At 36.7% G+C, this 26168-nt stretch overlaps 1 protein-coding gene across 1 annotated transcript in view; it reads left to right on the plus strand.

Annotated features, from left to right (window-relative positions):
- The window catches only part of PRKG2 (protein kinase cGMP-dependent 2), an 86713-nt gene that overhangs the window by 22162 nt on the left and 38383 nt on the right, over positions 1 to 26168 (plus strand). Inside the window, exons 3-8 of the mRNA XM_084882756.1 lie at positions 5605 to 5771; positions 9928 to 10041; positions 11439 to 11544; positions 14972 to 15035; positions 24046 to 24123; positions 25577 to 25671. Coding sequence (XP_084738882.1) covers positions 5605 to 5771; positions 9928 to 10041; positions 11439 to 11544; positions 14972 to 15035; positions 24046 to 24123; positions 25577 to 25671 — 624 coding nt within the window. The remainder of the gene's footprint in view (positions 1 to 5604; positions 5772 to 9927; positions 10042 to 11438; positions 11545 to 14971; positions 15036 to 24045; positions 24124 to 25576; positions 25672 to 26168) is intronic.

Below are 26168 nucleotides of genomic sequence, written 5' to 3' on the forward strand. Positions count from 1 at the left end.
TTACCACTCAACACGTTTTTTTTGGGAGAAGGAAATAGATGCTTATCCTGTTTATTATCTGTGCCTTGTTTCCTAGGTGACCGACAGTTCCACCTCCACTCTTGTCTCTGTACCCATGATTTTTAAACTAGGAGAAAAAATGTGCAGGTCCTTTAGCATTCATTTTGTTGAGTTCCTATTCCATGTCAGACAATTCTAGATTTTTGGTAATAAGAGGTGAAGAAAGCATTGTTATGCTCTTGAAGATCACAGGTTGTTGTTTTTTTTTTGGGGGGGGGGTAGGGGGATTAAAATTTATTGCAGTCTTGTGTGATGAATCTTCCAAGGTGTACAAAGGAAGGAGGAAGCTTCCTTGGTTTAGTCAGATCAGAGAAACCTCCATCGAAGAGATGACCTTGAGCTGGATTTTGAAGGAGGAATGGATGGCAGGGAGTCCAAGTAGCCTGGCACAGTTGTGAACCTGGGGTACCTTGGGCATGGAGGGGCGCTGGCTGGGCAGTGGGCTAGACTGTCAGGAGTTTTACCAACACTGTGAAGGAGTCTCCATAAATAAAGGCAGATGTCAAGAATAGGTTATTTTTCTTTTTTGTTAATCCTCACTAAGGATATTTTCCCACTGATGTTTAGCAAGAGTGGAAGAGAGAGGGAAAGTCAGAGAGAATCATCAATGAGAGTGAAACACATGGTTGCCTCTTGCACGAGCCCAGACCAGAGCCTGGCCCAGGGAGGAGCCTGCAACCAAGGTATGTGCCCCTGACTGAAATCAAACCCAGGACCCTTTGGTCCACAGGCTGGCGCTCTATCCACTGAACCAAACCGACTAGGGCAAGAATCGAATTTTTAGAGCTGTTCTAACTGGAAGGTTTTTAAATTGCTGGTAACTTGCTGACCTAAACAGGAATAGCTGTCCTTTATGTAACATATTTTACATACCAGGTGCCATTCTTAGTGCTTTATATTGTTCACTAATCTAATTCTCATAGAAATCCAGTGACTCATGAACTGTTGTTATCATTTTACAGCTGAGAAAACTCAAGATTAAGTGATTTGCACAGGGTCCCGCCATTAGTAATGGCAGAATGAGGAATCAGACTCTAGTAGTTCAGTTCCAGATGTTGTGCGCTTGACAAGTATGATTTACAATATGATTTCTGGGACATATGTAATAAAGCTATGAAATGTCACACAAGTCAAGTTGCCTTGGCCTCTGTGCTCACAAGAAATCCCAGATAGATAAGAGGTGTTGGACCCTGCTTTGCACTAAGCCTTATGCAAAGAAGTCTGCAAGCTGCATGCCATGACCCAACAAAAGCAAACAGTGAGAACATAGGCCTCTAACACACAGGGCCTGAGAAGGAAGATTGAGGGCCCAGCATAACAAGACCTGTCAGTGGACTTTGATAAATTAAACTTCCTGAAGCAATTTAGAGGACAAGAATTTATTGCTTCAAAGAATGTCGATTATGTACATTGTGGGTATAAAAGGATTGTAAAAGGATTACCTGTGCTTCCAGTAATGGGCACACATTGGAGATCCAGTCCTATTGGAGGAACTTTGAACTGAGCAGAGGGGCTTGACAGTTTGTTTCTCCATGGTTTCAGAACTTTTCCCATCCCACAGGAAAGTACTACTACCACCACCAACTATTATCACTGCCATTTATTAATTATTTACCGGCACCTTACCTTAGTTAATGTGCATAGTATTTCTATAATTATGATCACCATGCTCTATTCACATTGGAGAAATCTGAGATTCAGAAAGGTTAAGTGAGCCCTAGCTGGTTTTTCTCAGTGGATAGAGTCAAAATGTTTAGCAATTTGCTTATAAAGCTGAAGGGTCTCAGGTTTGATTTTATTCCAGTCAAGGGCATGTACCTCGGTTGCAGGCATGATCTTGACCCAGTCCGGGTGCCAGTTCGCCAGTCAATGTGTCTCTCTCACCTTAGTGTTTCTCTCTTTGTCTCTCTTCCTCCCATCCACTTTCTAAAAATCAAAAGAAAAATATCCTTTGGTAAGAATTAACAACCACAAAAAAGGAAGTTAAGTGACCTGACCAATATTACAGCGAAGAAGTGTGGGACAGCCAGCTGGGTTTCAACCTGGAACTTTCTGACTCCAAAGCCATACACATATTTTATTTTTTAGTGAAAGTTTTATTGAAGAACACAAATCATAAAGTGAATGTACCCATGTAGCCACCGACAGGTCAGGAAATAGAACATTGCCAGCTGTCAAAAGCCCATTTTGCTCCTTCTCAATCCTACCCATTATCTCCACAAGGCGAGTCACTATCTGTGCCAGTGTGATCAGAGATTACCTTTTGCCTATTTTAGAATCCTATTTTAATGGAACTAGGAAGTATGTGCTCTACAGAGTTTGGCTTCCGTTGTTTATGAGATTCACTTACATTTTGTACATAAGCAGTGGTTCATTAATTATCATCGTTATGTAGTGTATGTTTCATAACTATATCACAATTTATTAATTTACTATTGATGGGCATTTGGTTGTTTATCAGGTTTAGCAATTTTGAATAAGGCTGCCATGACCATTTTTGCAAAATGTCTTTTGGTACATTATTATGATTTATGATGGATATATACCTAGGGTGGAAATGGTGAGTGGTATACTTTATCTGAGTTCACATTTAATGTAAATTGGCAAATCGTTTTTCAAAAATGGCCAAACAAATATATACTATCACCAGCAATGTATGAGTATTAAGTTACTCTACATTCTTGCTGTCATTTGGCATTGTCAATCTTTCTCATTTTAGCCATTCTGGTGGGTATATTGTGGTATCTTATTTTGGCTTTGCTTTGCTTTTCCTTAATAATTAACAAGGGTGAGCACTTTTTAAAGTATATATTTTCTACTGATGTGTGCTTTTCCCCATATATATGTATATTTGGGTTTCTGAACTTTTTGTTCAGTTCCAAAAGTATTTTTGTCCAAACTTATGCTAAGAATATGTTCTTTTATTTTGATTAATAATTTTTGATATCTACTACTTTATATCTTCCAATTTTGTTATTGTTTTTCAAATTGTTATGACTGTTCTTGGGCATCCTTATAACTGTAAGAATTCTAGAATCAGCTTGTCAATTTTTATAAATTTAAAAAATATTGATTAGGCTATCATTGAACCTGATCAATTTGAATAGATTCATATCATAAAAAATTTAGCCTTCTCATTCATAATTGGAGCAGATTTTATTAATTAGATTAGAATTTAGTTAGATTTTATTAATATGTTCTACTTTCCTGTATAGAGATCTTACATATTTTGGTAGCTATAATATGATATAATTGATGTCTTTAGTACTTTATAAAATGATAGCCATTTCTAAAATTTCATTTTTAATTGTTTGATGCTGAGATATAGAAACACGATTGAATTTGCTTATTGACTTTGTATTTAGTGAGATGCTTAAAAATCACTTGAACAACACAGGTTAGGGGCACTGACTCCCCTACACAGTAATAAAACAGGATATAAAGTGTGACTCCCCCAAAACTTAACTACTAGGAGACTGGTGTTGATTGGAAGCCTTCCTGATAAGATAAACATATTTGGCATATGCATTACATCTGTATTATTGCTATAAAGTAAGCTAGAGAAAAGAAAATGTTATTAAGAAAAACCATAAGGAAGAGAAAATACATTTTAATGTTTATGGGGGGAAATCTGCATGTAAATGGACCCATACAGTTCAAACCCATGTTGTTCACAGGCCAACTCTACTTCCATGGTATGTTAATGGAAGTTAAGCACCCCCTCCAAAAAAGAAAAGAAAAGTAAGAAACATAAATAAAAAAGTCACTGAGCTTTGGGAAACATTAAACAGACTTGCTTACTGCAAGAGTTATTTGAACCTTTAAAGTCATGCATTATGAAATCCAAAATTTGTTTAAACTCAGCATACATTTGCTTATAAAGGACCAGTACTTCTTGGAACATATTTTGGGAAAGTGGGATATGTGAGCGTTGAGGAAACATTTGCTGAAATGGTACCCTGGCATGAAAGGCCCATGAAAGCTGGGGCTATGTGGGTATTTTCTCAGTGTTTATTAATTTAATGAATTGTTGGTTTTAGTGGATGAAGGAAGAATTAGATCAGGGTGAAGTCAGTTTTTTGGCAGGATTAATCTGATATCATGGTATAAGATGGACTGTAGGGGAATGAGGGTAAGAACTAAAATACCCAAAAAAGAAGTTTTTAAAGTTGTCCAGACCTAAGATTTATTTTTTTTTGTACTGTGGTGACATTCTTAAAAATAGAAACAAAAGTTGATAAAAGGGGTGTTTGTAAAGATAATTGACAAGATTTGGTGATAGATTAGAATAGATGAAGGAAGAAAGAACTTCTCAAGGTACTCAAGAGTTTGGATGGTTGATGATGGAGTAACTGTGGGGATAAAGCTATTTCTTATGTGTTTCCTTCAGGTAGCCTGCTGAGCTGATGGATGTAGTCATGAAGGAAGTGTCTAATTCCCTGACAATTTACCTTGTGTTTGAGAACTTTCAGTGTAGAAAATGATTACAAGTTTTTAAACAGTAAAATTAGTGATGGGAGAGAGTTTGAATGAAAAATACTTTTAAAAACCCCTCCCCTATTTAAGGTTGAGTGAGAACAAATGTTTTGTACAAAGATTCTGACTTAGTCCACAAGCCAACATTTTTTTTTTTGCTAGTTCATAAATTCTATGGTATCTATATATACATATAAAGTATGCTAATTAAAATATTTTAAATTTTGGTAATGATGGATAATTTATTTGTAGCTACTCTTTTCTAAAAGAAAGAGCATCCTAGGGTTATCGACTAGTGGGCCTTGGATTTTGGATATGAAAAGGCTGTGAGATTTAAAATGTAAGTTGTCTAGTCTAGACATGCTAAGAGGCAAAACTTAGGCAAACCCAGACTACTACCACCACCCTTTATGTCTGCTCAAACCTAACAAGTCCCAAGGGAGCTGACTTCTCCAGCTCACAAGAGGCAGTGGATGGGATGAAGTCAGCACAGACTTCAGACCCACAGACTTAGATTTAAAGCCTAAAAGGAATAAGTTGCTTCTTACCTCTTAGTCTACTTATTCATAAAATAGGTATAGTAATTATCTCACAGGATAGTAGTAAGGATTAAATAAGATGTAAAATAACTAGTACAAGAGGCAGTATGCATACGTATGCACAGTTCATCAATGAATGAACTACGTCATTGTATTTTAGATATACCATCTATCTACCAACCAGATTTACTTTCCATCCCAAAAGTCATGTGTCCATTAGTAGTGCATCTAGTGATCTGGAAAGATGCTACATTTGTGATGAAGATAATTAGGAGCGATAATAAATTTGATGTAATCACGATTACCAGAAAAATATTCAAAAACTATTCTTTACATGAAAAAATGTAAAAGATTTTCCATGTAAAGAATAGTAGTTATAAGGGTCAGGTGTTGGTGGGGCTAGAAAACAAATTTGTCCTGCTGGAAAAGTTTTAAGTACTTAGATAGTTATATCATTCAATTCAAAATGAAATGAATCTAAACAGTGGTTTTCCTTCATTGTAACTAACACCTCTTTTCCATTATACAGTGAGAAGAAGCTCATTACAGATGCTCTCAATAAAAATCAGTTTTTGAAGAGACTGGATCCTCAGCAGATCAAAGACATGGTGGAATGCATGTATGGAAGAAACTACCAGCAGGGGAGTTACATTATTAAGCAAGGAGAACCAGGAAACCACATCTTTGTGTTGGCAGGTGGGTTTCACAGATTTTTCCAGTTATTGTATAATAAATATTTTGCCTATTGTCTTTTGATTTTTGCAAACATTTATAAAAATACAAAAACAGTTTGCCGTGTTTGAAGGAAATGTAACAGATTGAGATCATGAAATAGTAACATTGTTGATCTATTGTGCTGATGATAAGAATATTTGCTGAATGCTTTCTATATGTCAAGCATCCTGTTGAGCACTGAGCAGAGAAACCTCATTCATCTTCTCATCAGTTCTGTTACTGGTTACTGATGTTGCCCGTATCTCCACGTTACTAATGTTGACTCTGTCACAGAGAGGTTAAGTAACTGATCCAAGGCCACACAGTTCCTAAGTGGTGGAGGTAGGATGCAAACTTAGGTGATCTGATTCAAGACCATATTTTACTCACAGTGTCACTCATTCAATAACTACAAAAAGCTGTTTCCATTAAAATACTATTGTTGACATTTTTTAGGTGTACCAGGAAAACACACAATTATTTTGTCAACAAATCAAATGGAATGCCTTGAAATTACAACTGGTAGTTTTAGAGCCATTTAATGGTTTCTTTCATATTTGGTTACTTGAACATTAAAGGGTTTATTTCTCAAATGCATATTAAATGTGTGTCTTATAGTGGTATACAAAAACGTCTTTTAGATATAGAAGCAAGAAATTATTGGAGTAGGGTTTATGGATATTAAACACTCTGTCAAATTCTGAATTGCCCTAACTTCTTCAGTTTTAGGGGGGAAGCTAAATTGGTTTACCCAGACAGAATGGTAACCTAGGATGTGCCCGTGGCCTTCTATTTTTCATTACAGTTCATGGCAATCCAAGCAATGCTCTTAAAATTTTCTTATTTTAAATTATTTTTATTATAAGCTCACTTAAACTTATATGAACATAATATAAGGTTATACAAACACAATATAAGCACATTTACACACATTTCAACAAAAATACCAGAATAAAAGTATAGGCTGAATATTAGCTAAAATTACAGACAAAATAAAATTGAGTTAATAGTAATGTGATGGATGATGTTTAGTTGACTAAGTCACTTTTCACAGTCTCTAAGTTTGGCATGTTCTAATGAACAAGTGCTAACTCAGTGATCTTGCTACTTTTTTGGCTATGCTTTTATAATTATTTACTTAGGGTCTTAAGTGTGGAGCAGATGTTGCCTATCCAAACAAATTAATAAACATGTATTATTCTATTTATAGTATGTGAAAGATTGGTTTCATATACTTTAATTCTTTAAACAACTCAGTCTCATAACTATTGATTTATTATTTGCCATCTATAATTTTGTAGGTAACCTTAAAATTCTACAGTCACTCCCAAGTCATTATTTTACCCAAGAAGTAAATTATAGTCTTAATTTATTCAGCCTTCATGTTTTGGGGGAGAGGTGATCCAGAGCAATTTTTCCCTCTTTCCATTTTTTTTCTTGGCCATTTTGCTTCTACTTTAGCAACACTAAAACATTCTGGAGAGAAAAATCAGGTCATTAAGTCAATAAGTATTTATGGAACCTGCTAGAAAAGGATGAGAAACTCCTGGCTGCCCATCTTGCTCCTTGCCAATAACTCTGATGAAAGGCTCGGGGAGAGAAGTGTTGGAACAGAAGGCAGCATCCATACAGCCATTCAAACCATGGAAATGAAAATGAAACAGTTTCTTCTTTGAATTAATTATGTGCTATCTAAGGACTGAATTGCCTGATTCAATTGATTGAGCAAATTAATTTGTTAATTAAAAATCTGCCCTTTATAAGTTACAGCATGAATAGCAAATAATAAATGATGTTTAGCTTAAACTTCTGATAGTCCATATATTGTCAGTATTGCTCAAGTCCAATGAGACATAACCTTAGTATAAAAATGAAATGTGTTAAAGTCCATGATACCAATTTGGCAGTACCATTAAGTGGTTTCAGTGGAATGGAATTTAGTTGTAATGAGAACTTATTAAATTTTTTATATCTAATTTATAGGCTTTGGAGCCTAAGCAGAGTTTGTTAGTAGAATATATGTTCTATCAGAGTCAGTTTATTTTCTGTTTTGTCCACTCTGTCTCTGGCACCTGGACCAGTTCCTGGTAGTACATAAGTGCCAACATAAGATTTGTTGAATGAGTAGATGAACAGAGACCACCAGATCTACTTAAGTGATGAATTAGGACAAGGGAATTCTTCAAGTAGAATAACCCCGTGAAGAATATAGGTTCTTTTGCATATTATTTTAGTTATGTTAGGTTTTATGTGCATTTCTTCAAAGGGAAAGGAGCGTAGAATTTCCAGGGTTAAAAAAAAATGGTAAGGAGGTACCTGAAGTGCTGCCTCTCCCTTCCTCCAACCTTTGTCTAAATAAAGATGAGTTTCACACACTTTTCTTCTACACTTTTTCTTTATAAGACGTCATTTTTAGAGTCATTTTCGTTTTATCACAAAATTGAGAGGAGATATTTCCCATATGTCCTCTGCCCCCACACATCCATAGTCTCCCCTATTATCCATATTACTAACCAGAGTGGTACATATTTTTAAAAATTATTTTTACTTTTTCCCCCAAGAATGGACCTATATTGACATATTTTAATCACCCAAGTTCATAGTTTACCTTAAGATTCATTCTTGTTGTTGTTCATTCTATGTGTTTAGATAAATGTATAATGGCATGTATTGTTCATTATAATATTGTAGAGAATATTTTCATCGCCTTAAGGATCTTCTGTTCTCTGCTCATTCATCTCCCCTCACTCAGCCCTGACATCCACTTATCTTCTCATTTTCTCCATAATTTTTCCTTTTCCAGAATGTAATACAGTTGGAATTGGTGGCTTTCACCTGGTAATATGCATTTAAGATTCCTCCATATTTTTTCGTGGCTTAATAGCTCATTTTGTTTTAGCACTGAATAACACACTATTGTCTGAATGCACCACAGTTCAGTCATTCATTCACCCGTGGAAGGGTATCTGGGTTGCTTCCAAGTTTTGGCAATTAAGAATAAAGGTGCCACGAAAATCTGTGTGCAGGTTTTTGTGTGGTCATAAGTTTTCAGTTCTTTTGGGTAAAAATATCAAGGAGCATGATTGTTGGATTGCATGGTAAAAGTATATCTAGATTTGTTAAGAAACCACCCACCTGTCTTCTGAAGGGGCTTAACCCTTTTGCATTCTTACCAACGATGAATGAGAGTTCCTGTTGCTCCACATCCTTGTCAGCATTTGGTGTTGTCATTTTTCTGGAATTTGGCCATTCTAATAGGTATGTAATGACACCTCATTGTTGTTTTAATTTACATTTCCCTGATAACACTTGATGTGGATCAGCTGTTCATATGCTTGTGTGCAATCTATACACCTTCTTTGGAGAGTGTCAAGGTCTTTGGCCCATTTTATGTGTTTTCTTAATGCTGAATTTTAAGTTCTTTCATATTTTTTACAATAGTCCTTTATAAGATGTGTCTTTTGCAAAAAAATATTCTTTTTTCAGCTTGTGATCTTTTTTCAAGCACTCTTCTTAGTGACTTCCATTTATTAATTCATTTCACTGAATGAGGGGCTAGACAACTCCTGAGGCATAGTAAAGTAACTTACTGAAGGACACAGCCGATGACTAGTCAGAGCCAGGTAGTCTGACTCTGGGGCCAGTGTACTTCTCACTTATGATAGTGTGGACAGCTGTGGTGTGTTTCCAAGACATACAGTAATTTGTGTTTCTTGTACAAGAGAAATTGCTTCATAGATTAGAGTGAATTTAAATAAAACACTTGCCATCCACTGCTTCAGAGAAAGAACATTGCAACAATGATAATATTCACAATAGCTAACACTCATATGGCATTTACTATATGCTAGCCTACCTACGTTAAGTTGTTTATATCTCAACAAGTATATGAAGTAAATATTATTTTTCCCATTATGGACAAGGAACCTCAAGGAAAGAGAGTAACTCTCTCAAGGTGAACAGTTAATGGTATGTGGCAGAGCTGGTTTCAGTCTACATTCTTAACCATTTTATTAAAATGAGAATCATAGATATAATAACTGTATGCTTTATGTACTTTATTTTGTTTTAATTTTTGGAATCCAGGCAGATTTTTATTACTTCTGGGTTTTGTTTTTGTTTTAATTCTGCTTGATAGAGGGCCGAGTAGAGGTGTTTCAAGGGGAGAAATTGATATCATGTATCCCTATGTGGACCACGTTCGGGGAACTAGCCATTCTATACAACTGTACAAGGACTGCCTCCGTGAAAGGTAATAATAGTTGGAATGCTGTAGTTTTGAATTGTTACACAATGTTAAAGTTAATCTGGTTGAGTCACTATTGCATCTGGTTTAGTCTTTTGCCTTCCATTGTGACCAATATGCTCTTATTAATAGAACTGCTATGCTCTTAAGAACATTTCTTTTGAAGCACTTGTCTCAATAGCTCATATTTAAAAGAACTTTCCCAGTAGGTACCTGTATGTAAAATATGAACACAGCTTTCAATATTTGCCACTTCACATTTTTTTTTTGCCTTGTAGACATCTGCCTTTGGCTCCTCCAGAATGTTTAATTTCAATTTTCTATGAGATTCTGACCATATTATAAACCAGAAAATTTAATTAAACTAATGAAAATGTGTGTGTGCGTGTGTGTGTGTGTGTGTGTGTGTGTGTGTGTGTATCAAAAAGGATGTCAATTAATTAATGAAACTTTCCATGAATGGAGATTATTTTAATTGCTTCTCTTTAAAGTTCTTGTTTTGAATGTATTCAATCTTGAGTTTTCTTCTGAATTACTTGGATGTGATGTTTCTCAGTGCTTGAGACTGGTTTACATGTCTCAACATTGCTGCAGTATTTGATAAAAATTCAGATTCAGGGCTTCGTTCCAAAAATGAATCAGAATTTCTCGCAATTCAGGCTTAGAATGTCAAGATGATTTTAAAGTTTAGGAAATCAGAGCTTTGGGGTTTGATCTATTTTGTAGACTCTCATTACTTGTTTTTAAAAAGATTTTGCAACCATAATTTCATATAGAATTTTTAGAGCTGGTATTTCTGTTCCTCTTTCTTTTTAGATTTTATTCTTGCTTTTAATGTCTTTCCTGTAAAAAAAAAAGTCTCAAAAACTATCTTCCATAATATCTTTAAAAATTATTTGTATACATTTTATGTAATAGTAACCATAGCAATCCTTAAAATATATTGGACTTTACCAACAATGTCTGAACACCATAAAAAGACATCAAAACACACTCCTACACCCGGAGATTTTAAACTTTCAATTAACTCATTGAAGTAGCTATAGACTGGCTGGCTTCTCTTCTATCACAACGCAAATCTGAAATACATCCTGATGATGCAGTGCTTAATTGGAAATTGCAAACTAATTTTAATATCATCCTAAGCAAAACACAATTAGAAAGGAAATCTTTTGCTACTCATTTCCAAACCTGGTTCACAAGAAAGCCAAAAATGATTTTAAAAAATTGCCCACTATTTATATCCCTGTCGCCTTCCATTTGCATGTTGAAATAATGCATTTTTTCAAGAAATACCATTTTATGAGAATATATAAAATATTTATTGATTAACATTTTGTAATGTTTCCTTAATATGGGGCTAAATGAATTTTTTATTACTTTCTTGATTTTTTTTTCTAAAGCTATTACCAATGTTAAAACTTGGGCACTAGATCGAGAGGTATTCCAGAATATAATGAGAAGGACAGCTCAAGCTAGAGATGAACAGTACAGAAACTTCCTCAGAAGGTAAGGCTAACAGGTGGAAAGAGCCAAAGACGGTGTCGCCATTTTGCGGGTCTGTTGATTTTACCACAATAATTATTTCACTGTAGATTCTCTTACTACTGTTTTCCACATGATGCAGCCAGAAGTATTCCTGTGCAGTAAAGGCCACTCTGTATATTTAATTCCCATTAAGCTCATGTGCTGACTTTTGATTTATTTCTCCTACTAATTTGCCCTTGTATATATATTGCCATTGTATATTGTATAGAAAACTGTGCAGAAAAATCCTAAAATATTCACCTGGGTTGCTCAGTTGATTTTGAAAGATATTCTATAATTTAGAAGAAAATAACAAATGATAATCTTTCTAATAATGGCATTGCTTAGAATAATCTTGAAATTAATATATTTTACTATTATTACTTGATTTACTAGAGACATTTAACAATACATTTTTTTTTTTTTTATTTCAGAGAGGAAGGGAGAGGGAGAGAAAGATAGAAACATCAGGGATGAGAGAGAATCATTGATCAGTTGCCTCCTACATGCCCCTACTGGAGATCAAGCCGGAAACCCTGGCTTGTGCCCTGGCCAAGAATCAAACCATGACCTCCTGGTTCATAGGTCTGACACTCAACCATTGAGCCATGCAGGCTGGGCTACTAGAGACTTTTTTTTTCTTCTCATTTGCATAGCCACACCATCTTCCAGATTACTATATTTGTAGCAAATTAACATGCCAAAATGTTACAATGCTTGCCATGATGGGATAGATCCTTGAAACACACTCATTTTGTGAGCTGTTCTATATGCCAAACTATTTGGATAGGTAAATTTATAGAGAAAGAAATCCTTCTGAGTCAGAAAAAAGTCACTTATACATTAAAATATGTTTTTGAAAGTGTAAGTCCCTCATTTAAACTATTTTTGTGTCTTTTGTGGGAGTTTTGACAGCCTCTGAATCTGCAATGCATACTGTAATGAATTGTTACCTGTGATAATTGGTCATTATAATAAAATGTCTGGTAGTTCCCCCAAAAAAGAAATACCAAGTTCTTTTTAAGTATGGTGCTTTTGCCTTATATAACTGGCCTGCAGAGTCAATGATTTTAGGGCTCTCCAGTGCCTCAAGTATAGTGAGAACTCAGTAAATATTGAATGAATGCATTGCTGATCAGTAGAACATTGCAGGCATTAAGGTTTCTTTTATAGAATCTTGCTGATTTACTCTCCCAGAGTCAATAATGACCCCTGGAAGAGAGCCGCAATAAGGACAAGTAGGTACCTTATCTTTAGGCCAGCCAATGCCTTAGTGTAGGTGACCTCAAAATTCAACAACTGACCGACACAGGTTAGCACTTTAAGTAATGAACCACACTTATGCAAGGGCAAAAAAAGGGGAGAATAAATAGATAAACCAGTGCTTGTGGGTTGCACTTGAATATCTAAGATAAAACCTGAACCAGTAGGCATAGCAGTTCATTCACTTGGAGTCTAGCAAGTTCTGGCCTAGTGAAAGGAGCATTGAGAATTTATTAGTACTTATTCCTTCCTTTTCTATTTTTTTCCTTCCTTCCTTCTGTTGTCTTATTAATGCATTCATTAAGCAAATACTTTTTGCTGAGCCCTAAACATGGTGGATTCAGTGGTGATCAAGGTAAACTTGATCTTTGCCTTTATTGAGGGGAGACAGACAACAGATTTCCTCACCTCTCACCAATGGTATTGGCTTTTAGGAGAGAATTTTCACTAACGCTGTAGATCCCAGTGTGGAGCAGAAGTAGAATTTTCACTATGGACATGAGTTAATCGATGTCATGTTTTTGTTACCCTTTTACCTTTTAATCAATAAGGAGACATTAGATAAATACGTTTATTTCATAATACACAGCAATCTCTTTTTTATTTATATATCTTAATTATGAAGTATAGGATGTATATAAAAGATACAAAGTATATATGTAATTTATAAAAAAAAATAACAAAATGAGCACCATAGCACCTTCTGACCCAAGAAGTACAAAGTTAGTCATGTTATTCTCATGTGCGCCACCATGTCATTTCTAGCTTCTCACACCCCCCTCTCCTTGGTGTAGTATATGTTCTGAAGTTTAGTACTAATCATCCCCTTGGCAGTCTTTATTAGTTTTCCTATAGATGATTTAGCCTATTTTTGAACTTCATAAAAATGATATTATTTTTGCAACTCAATTTTTTACTCAATACTTTTTAAAGATATAATTTTATTAATTTCAGAGAGAAAGGGAAAGGGAGAGAGAGACAGAAACATCAATGATGAGGGAGAAACACTGATTATCTGCCTCCTGCATGCCTCAAACTGGGTATCAAGCCCACAACCTGGGCATGTGCCCTGACCAGGAATCATCAACGCTCAACCACTGAGCCACGCAAGCTGGGTTACTCAATATTTTTTTCTAAGATTCATCCATTTGATTAGCTCAATTATTTCTCTTATAATAGAGTTTTGATATCTATTTCCACTGCAGTACACTGGTCTCTCCCATTGGGGGGTGTTCCAGTGTTTGGCAATTACAAATGATTTGATGCAAACATTCTTATACGTTCTCCTGGCTATGTGCCTCTCCCTGAACATGTGCAGGGTCAGTCTAGAGCTCTTTTTGGAAAAAAATCAGATCTAATCATGTACTTTTGAGTAGCATCATTTTTTTCTTAGGCGTGTCAAATTTTATATGGTAAGAAAGACATATTTATCTTGTAGAAATTTTATCAACAGTCCTGAGTAAAAATGGGTAAAGTAGAGAAGAAATTTCTCTAATAGAGCAATTTAATCATTTCAATTAGTTAACCACACTAGTGGATTTTCTTACTTTTTTCCCAAATAAGTTTCTGTATTCTATTTCACTTCCTGTATATTATTATTATTTGTAAAAATGTTTCTATTACATGCCTCTGGCTATCATGAATTTTAAGACAATATTATATAACTAATTAGAGATAATTTTCATGCTAATTCCAACCCCTTACCCCCTGGATTCAGTCTCTAGTAATTGCAAACATTTGGATTAAAATCTGATCCTCCTCTGGAAGCAGAGCTTCTCACGCATGCTAATAAAAGAGACTGAGATATGGAGAAACACACATTTTCAGAAGTGATTCACTTTGAAAACCAACAACACATGTAAAATATTGGTCTCCCCCACCCCTTCACCAGACAATATTTGATTTACCCCTTTATGGTATCTTATTTTTATTTGCCTGTGATAAATCTCTGTGATTATATGTATTTTATGTAATTTTAAAATATTTGAAATTTAGTTGTTTATCTGTGACATATTTGAAAGTTTACTTTGGAAAAATTAAGGTGCATTTTTAGATACAGGTAAAGATTTTTGATCTACATATAGGTGTAAATTTCTAATTTAATTTAGAAAGATGAAGAAATTAATGTCTCTTTTTAATTTTGAAGTGTATCCTTACTGAAGAACTTACCCGAAGACAAGTTAACCAAGATCATTGATTGCTTGGAAGTGGTAAGAAACTTTAAAGCAAAAAAATACATTTTATTAAGAGATTGTATAATGTAGTCCTTATTCGCACTATAAATTAATAAAAAGGAAAAGATGGTGGATGGGCAGTCTACAGTGACCAGGGGCCATTTTCTATTGTGAAAAACCATGAGGCCCATTCTCACTGAATTCTGGGTCTGGGATAGCTTTAGGTGACTCTTCTGAAATGTATAAAACATTGGACTTGAATGTGTAAAGCATATTTTAATCTTTTTAGTATATTTTATAAAACTAATCTGCATTACTCAATCAGTTAACTGCCACGTGTTCAAAATGGTGTCAAACCCAGAGATGTCACTAACAAGTCTGCTTTTAAAATTGGATGACCAGAATTGATAAGGGAGGTTTGTGGCTATAGATGTCCATGGCTTGTGGGAAGGTCCTCTGCTTGCATCTATAGACGCTTATGGCGTACAAAGGGTCAAGAGGCATTTGATTTTTAGCAGTTCACTTCACAGCCCGTTCAGAGTTTTCATGGTATAAAGGAGTTGGTGGTGCCAATTAGGAGGTAGTGCAGAGAAAGAGGGTACTGGGGTGTTTGGTGATAGCTCCTGGGTCAGACCACGAAACACTCCATGCTTGCACACTTTAAGCCAGGAAAATACTTTAGGAAAAAACTGCACTTATGAAGCACTTTATCTATGATATTTTAACATCTGGGGGCGGGCGGGGGGGGGAACATGGCATGTTGGAATTTGTTCAAACACTCATATTAAGCCTCACCCAGATGGTTGGTTCTAGTCCAAGACTAGCCAAGTCTTCGTGTGACTAATGCTTTTGTGACATGTACCTTGGAATCTAATGGTATGCATTATGTGAAAAAGTCTTCAGATTTCAGATGAAAATTCAAAGCAAATAATCTTTCCTTAACTGGGGAAGGAGAGTGGGGGTCAATTTCATTGAAACCAAAATGGTGTACTAGGAATTTAAAAGAAGGTAAGGAATAATTAAGGAGTTACACGCAGACTCTAAGCCAGTGGTTCTCAACCTTTCTAATGCCTCGACCCTTTAATACAGTTCCTCATGTTGTGGTGACCCCCAGCCATAAACTATTTTTGTTGCTACTTCTTAAGTGTAATTTTGCTACTGTTAATGAATCATAATGTAAATATCTGTGTTTTTCAATGGTCTTAGGCTCTACGGTTCCACAGGTTATAAACCACTAGCAGGTCGCCTAAGACCATCAGAAAACAGATAATTACATTATAATTTATTAACAGTAGCAAAATTACAGTGAAGAAGCAGCAATGAAAATAGTTTTATGATTGGGGGTCACCACAACATGAGGAACTGTATTAAAGGGTCGAGACATTAGAAAGGTTGAGAACCACTGCTCTAAGTGATTATAAAGCTGTTTTCAGTTGGAGACACAAACAAAACACAACCTGCAAGCCTGATTGTTGACAGATTCATGCCTCTGTCAATTGCAATACACAATGTAAACTAATATCTGCCGAGAAGGGAGCACTGATCATTGCATCCTTAAATGTAAGTGACACCAGTAATGTTTCCATTTGCAATTCATGGACCCCATCCAGCAGTTTATCAAGGACAGGCCATGATGACACAGTGCCCGGCCTTGTGTCCTCAGGGCGTTCAGTTATGAAGTCATTTTCGAGAGGACTGCTTGCCTTGTATCTTTTGGGATTTTCCAGTGTAACATAACCCAATCACAGATGTTACAAATTAATAATTCATCCTAATTTCTGAGAGTGTTGTGATGGTTTTTTTTTTTTTTTTTTTTTTTTTTTTTTAAGCTAGGGAGGCCCTATATATTTTTTGTTAACCCAGAAAAATCTGGTTTTAATATAATCCTAATAGAGTCGATTCACCAGAGGGGAATTCCATGCTGACAGCAAATATTAAAATTTAGCATCATTAAAAATAAATGGCAAATTAGACATATTTATAGCAGCCACAGGCAATAGTATAGAAATATATAGATGAGGGGCTCAAGTCCAGTCTTAATTAACCCACAGTTCGAGTTTGAACGGCTCATCTTTTGAAACACCCTAGAAAAGCTTTATTATTCTGTGTCAGCATTTGCAGACAGCAGCGTAGTTTATAAAGAGCTCTTTATTCATACCTGGCAAGCCAATGGGATCCTGTAGCATGTGAAAATTCCCAAATGCGAAAAGTGATTAACAAGGGGGCAGTGGGATCTATGTGGCTCTAAGAAAAGTACATTATTTTCCAGCACAGCCAACATAGGCGACAGCCGATCACTAAGGCATTGGTGTGATGACAGAGCACCCGCTGAGCTCTACGACCAGCTGTCCCACAAACAGTCCATAACCTTTGAGAGAGACAGGCTGACTCTGGCGTGCTGTTTAGGGGTTGATTTGGGAGTTTTTTACAGGGACCAGGAAGGAGCATCAGGACTTCCTGTCACCGAGCAGTTGATCTGATGTGTTTGTTGAGGCTTGGTTGAACTCCTGAACCAAATGGCCCCTGTTTTGTAATTCCAACAGCATCTTCTTGCGTCAGCTTAAATCACCCAGAACGTTCAGCCCCAGAGGTAGACAACACCTTTCAGCTTCTGATGGGAAAAGGAGAGTGGGAATAGTATCAGAATACTCACTGGTGTGCTCTAAGCATTAATTCACGGACATAGTAAAACACGATACAGATTCAGAAAGCAGTGTGACTGTTAATGGTAATAAAAGTGATAATGCACCTTCTGTGCCTCGCGGTTGTGCAGCACGGAAGATAAGAGCGGGATGAGCTTCTGCTCCCACACATGGTGATCAATCCAGAGAGCACGGGATGTGACCGTGGTTGATGGAAAAGTCAGCTATCACTTTGTTACAGACCTTTGGTATTTGATCCAGTGACCTTCTGTACTGTGACTCTGACATGCCATCTTTCAGGAAACTGGAGGTGTGGTGAGGGGTGGGGTGGGCTGGGGTATGAAGAATGTCCTAGTCCTTACTCAGATCACCCACGGCACTGCTTAAAAGACAGACCCCAAGGTACCAACTCAAACTTAATGAGTCAAAAATTCTGATGGAGTAAGGGCTCAGAAATCCACATTTCAACTATGCAAGTTTTATGCTTGTTTACTAGTATTAAGGTTTGAGAAGCACTAGCTTAGAATTATGAATAGAATACATGTATTTAGAGTTTGCCACAATCTGCCTCTTCAAGAATTTTCCTTTTTGTTTTCTAATCATTAAAAAAACAAACAAAAAACTCTTGTCTTCCTTATAGTTCCCGTTAGCACATGCATAAGCCAGAAGTTTTTCTCACTTTAATGATTACACCCAGAGCCATAAAAAAAAGTTGAGAAACTGGGTTTTGCCACAGTTTATGATCCAGTTAGTTAAGGGTGGGGCATCTAGGTGTTGTAGTAAGTTTACTAGTCCAAGGTCCTGAGATTAGGCTTTGTCATTAGCAGCTGTCAGTTCATCGTGGTGGGCTTCAGGGTCTTCTCATCTACAAAAGTAAGGTGGTGGGGACCACAAATCTACAGGCTCTGTCAGTCTTTTAATTACAGAATTCTATTCAATTGACTTACCCAAGTCAGAGGGATTTCTTTTGGTTTTCATTTTTTAGGCTCTGGTCCCCTGGAAGTAAGCAACCAGGTACTAATTTAGGATTGGTAGGGTCCACTGATCATGGTGTATTTGCTTTAAAATATCTCAGGTGTTTTAACTAGTGTCCTTGTGCAAATGAGAAATTGCTGGTAACAACCCAAACAACTGCATACAGTTTCTTAAGCAACCGACTTGGGTGCATAGTCACATGGTGCATGGAGGGTATGTGTGTGTGTGTGTGTTGTATGTGTGGGTGTGTGTCCTACATCTGGTTGTATATAATCAATTCTACACCCTAGTTTCTAGCCACACCCTAAAGATTCTAAGGAAATCATAGGCTTGCTTTTTTGTCATTGTCCTTTATCACCTTGGAGTTTTCTTCTGGTTTTATTTATTTATTTACAGGAGCTTAGGCATTTTGCTAGACTGTCATGAATGAGCTTTTTTTTTTTTTTTTTTTTTTTTTTTTTTACAGGGAAAAATATTTTTATCTTTTGCTGTTTATATAGTTTTCTTCTGACTTTGACCTCTCTGTCTGCCCTTGAATTATTTCCTTATTTTTTTCTCTTGTCATGCACTAAATAGGTACTCTCTGGATTTCTAGCATCTTCTTTTAAAGCATATTTTCTAGACTATGGGACACAGTAGGTCATAAAACCAATTTAGAAGAACATGTTTCATATCAGAGTAATGATTATAAATGCTGTTTTGAATAATATGTTTCAAGTTCATACAAATGTGTGTGTTCATGTAATTTCTTACTGTAGGTCAGAGTGAAAAAACGTTTGAAAACCATTGGTCCATAGGACAAGGTCTATGGCTTTTTGGTCCTTTATGGACCCCTTTCCAATGTAACCACAGGACAGTAACCACACTGTTTGCATTTCTCTTTTGGGTCTTGGTGACCACCCTGGCTAGACTGGCTGCTTTCCCGGCTTGACAAACACTGGCCAGTCTGGCATCATAGCCAGTACTTACTACCATACTAGTATATTTTTGGTCTGACCTACATCCACTACCTTTTCTGATCTATGAAGTTACTGTCATCACACTGGGAGGTATTATTTATCTTCCTCCCCTGGTTTTGGGTGACAAAGAACCAACCCCTGGGGAAAACACAAGAACAACAATGCTCTTTCTCAGTGATTCCTTTCCAGCTGCTCCCTTTTAACTAATGAGGCTGAAAGGAATTAAGTGGTGGATCCTCACATACCCAAACGTCTTATCATAATTGAAGAACAGCCCAACAGCACTTCAGAGATTCTCCTCGGTCCTCTGCTCTGTGTGGGTAAGAAGCCCGCCACATCGACCAGGACCCCAATAGGTTTAGTCAAGAGCACTGAACATCAACTATGTAATGAAGGTGTCGGGCTGCAGTGCTGGGTCCCTCCCTTAACCGCCAAGGGTCATAATCCTCTCCTCTCAACTGTGAAATCTAGCTCGAACGAAGAAGCTAGAATGAGAAAGATTAAAGAATTGGAGTAAGCAAACTGTGATGCCAAAAACTCAAAATACTATTTTTCCAACTAAACTAGAAGTTTGTTACTTGCGTACATAGCAGTCTAAGGATGATAATCTCTGTTGGAGCCAGAGAGAATTCAGGAACCCAAGCTGGTCTCTGCCAAGCTCTCTCCATGCCATGCCATTATGATTGAGGGGAAAGGATGAAGTCACATGCCTGGAATGGTTCTTGGGATTTAGAGAGGGGGCACAGTCACTTCTGTGAGGATGCTTTTAGCCACGGGTTAATCACATGCCCACAGCTGGGCAGTACAGTTCACTGTGAAAGATTTTGAGGATCAGCTCAGGGCCTTTTTCACAGGAATTAACAGTCATCAGGTGCCTGGCATGTACCCACTGTGCCACCAGGTGCTGTAGATACAACGTCTCACCTAGTTCTCAGACAGCATTAAGTGTGGTAAGTAATGGAATCTTAATTTTACAGAAAAGTAAACAGATCCAGAAGAATTAAGTAACAGCTCAACAAACCATTATCTTCCTCCTTAATATGGCAAACTTTGAGTTTTCACTACTCAGTTTCATTACTGAAGTTTCAGATGCTTTTAACACTTCATAATGAAAATATTGTCTTTAATTGGCTTATTGTGGTAGACAGGATGTACCCCAAACATGTCTAGACCTAGATCCTTGGAGCTTGGGAACATGTTATGATTCATGGTGAAAGGGATTTTGCTGTTGTAACTAAAGTTCTGGACCTTTAAATAGGAAGATTACCCTGGATTATCTAGATGGGCCAGGTATCCTTACATGAGCCCTTAAAAGCTGAGAACTTTCTCTGGCCAGAGTCAGAGAGGTGCAGCAGAAGTGGAAGTCAGGTTGCAGGTAGAAGAATCCCACGTGCTGTTGCTGGCTCTGAATTGTAGAGATTTTGTGCAAGGACTGGATGGAGAGAGGCCTCTGGGATGGCAGCCAGCATGGATGTGGGGACCTTATCCTGAAACCACAAGGAACTGAATTCTGCCAACAACCTGATTAAGCTTGAAAGCAGACTTTCCCCCAGGAGCCTCTAGAAAGGAATACAGCTCTGCTGACACCATGGTTCAGTCCTTTAAAAAAAAATGTATATTTATTGTTGAAAGTATTACCGATGGTTCATGGGCCTTGGATGGAGGAGGTATGCATCACTTCTGTGCAGATGCTTTTAGGCAGGGATTAATCACATGACCATAACTGGGAGGTTGAGAAGCAGCTTACTGTGGAAGACTTATTGATAACTCCCCTCCTCCCCACTCCCGACCCCTCCCTAAGCCTTTATCCCACTATTATCTGTGTCCATTGGTTATGCGTATATGCATGTAAGTTCTTTGATTGATCTCTTCCTGTCACCCCTTACCCTCTGAGGATGCTCAGTCTGTTACATGCTTCCATGTCACTGGACCTATTTTGTTTGTCAGTTTATTTTGTTCATTAGATTTCACATATAAGTGAGATCATGTGAGAAGCTTCTACACAGCAAAAGAAATTAATATCAAAATGAAAAGGGAACCCACTGTATGGGAGAACACATTTGCCAATGATGTATTTGATAAGGGCTTAATATCCAAAATATAGGCAGTACTCATACAACTCAAAAAAAGGAAAATAAACAACCCAATCAAAAAAATTTACAGAAGACCCAAAAAGACACTTCTCCAAAGAGGGCATACAATTGGCCAGCTCAACTTCACTAATCATCAAAGAAATGCAAATTAAAACAACAGTAAGGTACCACCTCACACTGCCAGAATGGCTATCATCAACAAATCAACAAAGGACAATTGCTGAGGAGGATGCAGAGAAAAAGGAACCCTCTTGCACTGCTGGTAGGAATGCAGACTGCTGTAGCCACTGTGGAGAACAGTGGGGAGTTTCCTCAAAAAATTAAAAATGGAACTGCCATTTGACCCACTTCTAGGAATATATCCTAAGAAGCCTGAAACACCAATCAGAAAGAGTATATGCACCCTATGTTCATAGAAGCACTATTTGCAATAGCTAAGATATGGAAACAGCCCAAGAGCCCATCAGTAGATGAGTGGATTAAAAAGCTGTGATACAATTACACCATGGAATACTATGCAGCAGTAACAAAAAAGAAGAATCCTTTACCTTTAGAGATAGCATGGAGAAACCTGGAGAGTATCATGCTAAGTGAAATAAGTCAATCGAGTTCAGTTTTGAGAGACACAATGCAGAGAAACCCAGTTGAACCACACTGTGCCTGAATCCTCTGACACAATAAATGGGTGTTGTTTGGTTGTTTCAGCAGCGATAGAAAACTAAGGTGTTTCTCTTTTCCAAATCTTTGAAGGTAAATGTTCTTATTTGAACTTTATGGATTGATGGAAATGAAATGCACAGCAGAGGTGGGATTTGAATCTGTTTGACTTCAAATACTGGCCCCCCCCCCCCCAAGATGTTATTCTTCCTCCTATGAGAGGTTGAAATATATTGTAAAATGTACATCCACACTAATAAAAGAAAAATATGCAAATTGACCATACCTTTGTGATGCCCACCAGCCAATCAGGGGTGAGCATGCAAATTAATCCAACAAAGATGTTGGGTTAATTTGCATATGCAGGCACCAAGTGGCCAGCGCGTGGTGGGATGCTTGCATCGTCACCATAGCAACAACACAGTTGTTCCGCACCACCCCAGCAGCTCCTGGCCTCTGGGCAGCGAAGGAGGTGGAAAAGCGGTTCCAGGCCAGAGTGAAGGCAGAAAGGTGGCTCCTGCCAGAGCAAAGGCATTGCCAGTAACCAGGGGAAGGAAGGCCCTTTCTTGCATGAATCTTCATGCATTGGGCCTCTAGTAGTAAATAAAAAGGAATGTTTATGGGTAGTAGGAGTGATATTGATTCTGTAACTGTAAATAGGTTTTAAGAGTAAATGACCAAGAAAGATATTGAAATACAGTAGATACAATAGTTTTGTTTGAATTTTAAATGAGAGACAGCTCTTATGTGGTTAATTATGCCTTTTTAAAAAATTAAACAAGCCCATTTATGCTTGTATAAATGATTAAGTGATCCATTTTAGTTCTCTGACTTTGAAACAAATCACATTAAAGCTAAGTATGGGTGGACAGTTTAATCCATCTTTAATCTTCTCTAAGAGACTAAATTGCTCTTTTTGTCTGGCAGGTGGATGAATTACTTTTCTCTGCCCAAGAACTCTTTGATTATATGCACATACAGGAGGGAAACAAAGATATAAGGGACAGTTAGATATTTCATGAGGATAACCTTCTTTGGAGAACAGAATTTACATGCAAAAAATTCTAATGTTGGTCTTTTATAATGATAAATCTGTGGAAAGAATTCATATGAAAGAGCTACATAATATGCATATAGAATTTTCCCAGCCTTTGCTCTTCAAAGAATTAGAAATGGAGATTGATAGTCCTAATATCCATTGGGAATAATATTTTCAATTTATTAGGTAATCATTTGTTCTTTTTCTAAATGCTAGACTGAGTTTCAGACTGTTGCAGATCACTAAACAGTGTATATTTAGATGACTTGGGTGAAAGCCACCTGTGTATCAGTGATTATTGTTCTGCTCTCATTTCTCTCCTAGTCTGCAGGCTCTGTGCCTGAAATTCAGTCCTCCTGGTGATTGTTTTCTGTGAAAGATAAGCATACATGCAAATAATATAGTGAAAATCTCCTTCTCCACAGTTTATTACTGCAATCTTTTTTAAAAAAAGATTTAGTTACAATAACAAAAATAAACAAAGAAACAGGTGTTTCTTAATTCTTAAATGCTCATTTGAATTTCTAATCAACCCTAATTACTATCTTGAATTGGAATAATTCTAATCACAACCAAAGCATATTATTCTCATTCTAAAGCCATTAGGAGTTCTATTTCATTTATGTCTTCATTGATACATCTCCCCTGGATCTAACCTGTGCTTTCCTCTCACCCCAATAGGAATACTATGACAAAGGAGATCACATTATTCGAGAAGGCGAGGAAGGAAGTACCTTTTTCATTTTAGCCAAAGGAACGGTAAATATTAATTATAGCTTACTTAAAGTAAATGAAAAAAGTCCCTTTAAATCAGTTTGCCACAAATGCAGCTCTGCCCTGCATTGCAATATAAGAAGCTATCTACTTTGAATGGGTAAAGGTGTTTTTCTGCTCAGTCCTGGGGGGCTCCATCCAAGTCCTGGGTTTGGGGGTACAGGAACTTGTGATTGTGATGTGTTCCAGCTAAGAGTAACTACCTGGTGACCTTGACACGGCACTTGATATTTTTGGACCTCATTTCATTGTGTATAAAATGAATGGATTTTTTCTAAGGTTCCTTCCAGCTATTGATGTGTGATTTTCCATCAGCTGAAGGGCCAAGAACAGGGCTGGAACAGTTTCCCTGACAAGCAGCAGGTAGTGAACTTAGCAATTGAGGAAGCTATGGTCAGAACTCAAGCTATAGAACAGTTTGGCTCAGGGCTTCATTCATACATAATAGTTTCAGTTCAATTTAGATGCTGATGAAAATTATATATAGTCTTTTGCTTTACCTATATATTGAGTGACTAACATATTACCAGTTGCTCCTATGTTGACTCTTTTCAATGGTCCTCACAGAAGGAAAGAAGAAAATCTTGAGGACCTGTTTCTATAAACTGTTGGATTTTTACAATTACTCTTTCTTTCATAGGAAAGGTTCATCATTAGATTCAGGAACTGCCCTTTGTAAATTGGTTTGTGATTGAACTTTGAACTGGGCCCCCGTGGAAAAAAAAAATAACAAAATTGTTTTAAACCTCAGAAACTCTTCAAAACTCAGAACCAATTTTGTCATTTCTCCCCAACTTGAACCCCATGCTTGGAAAGAATTCTGGCTAATAAACATTTCATTAAAAAAAAAAGTTTTTTAATTCGTGGTGATTTAGATAAATGCTCATTTGAATTTCTAACCAACCCTAATTACCATCTGGAATTGGAATAATTCTAATCACAACCAAAGCATATTGTTTTTTTAGACTCTGCCTTGGGGGTTCTTAAACTTGTCGGGACTACAGAACACAATGACAAATGAAAGATTACAGACTCTTCCCCACATCACATTTTTGTCCAGTTTTAGAGGTTCACAGTATTTAGCAAGTCTGTTATAAATACTTGATTAAGAACTCCTGATTCTCAGCCCTATTCTTGAGTAAATTGTCAACTCTATTTGGCATTTGAAACAACGTTCCCATGGAACCATTATTATTTGCTTTGATATCTTTAGGAAGGAGTCACTAGATTCACTTTGGCAGGTGGGGTTTGAATGGAGACTCTTGCTCTAACAGGGGGTGAAGGAGTGTTATCATGTTAAATCATGGGATTTCTCAGTCCACAAAAACTTCCTTGTTCTGTCAAGTTTATAGAGAACTGGATGGTCTGGTTGAGTAAATATGTCTTCAGATTATCCTTTCTTTCTTTTCTCTCTTTTTCATTGTTTGGCATAATTTAGGTAAAAGTCACCCAGAGTACAGAGGGCCATGATCAGCCACAAGTGATAAAAACACTGCAGAAAGGAGAATATTTTGGAGAAAAAGCTCTTATCAGGTGAATCCATGAATTTGTATACCATACTATAATAATTCTTTGATTGTTTCGTATGTGCAACTACATGTCAAATTGAGCTACCAAAATAATGGCAGCCAATGTCCAGGAATTAAAAATTTTAAAACACTTTTTTGTCCAGGAAATAGGTTAGAAAGTTATGTTTGCTAGTGAAAACAAGGCTTTCCATTAGAATTTGTAATTTAAAAAGGACTCAGAGAAAGCGATTAAAGAAGTCAAAATTATAATTTTCTTTTAATAACAAGTTTTATATTTCCTGGGTTTGAAATATTGCTGTTTCTCTCTTTTAAAAAATTAGACAATGACTTTACATATTTTGTGTACTTTTTTTTTATTGATTAAGGTATTACATATGTGTCCTTATTCCCCTTTGATTTTCCTCCCCCCGCCCATTTTGTGTGCTTTTTAATCATCATGACAAAAGCTCTATATTTGTAAGAATTTTTATCAGCTTATTTTGCAAGTTTTAGAAACAACAT

This window comes from Pipistrellus hanaki, assembly GCF_964339955.1.
Source record: "Pipistrellus hanaki genome assembly, chromosome: 1".
NCBI lineage: Eukaryota > Metazoa > Chordata > Mammalia > Chiroptera > Vespertilionidae > Pipistrellus > Pipistrellus hanaki.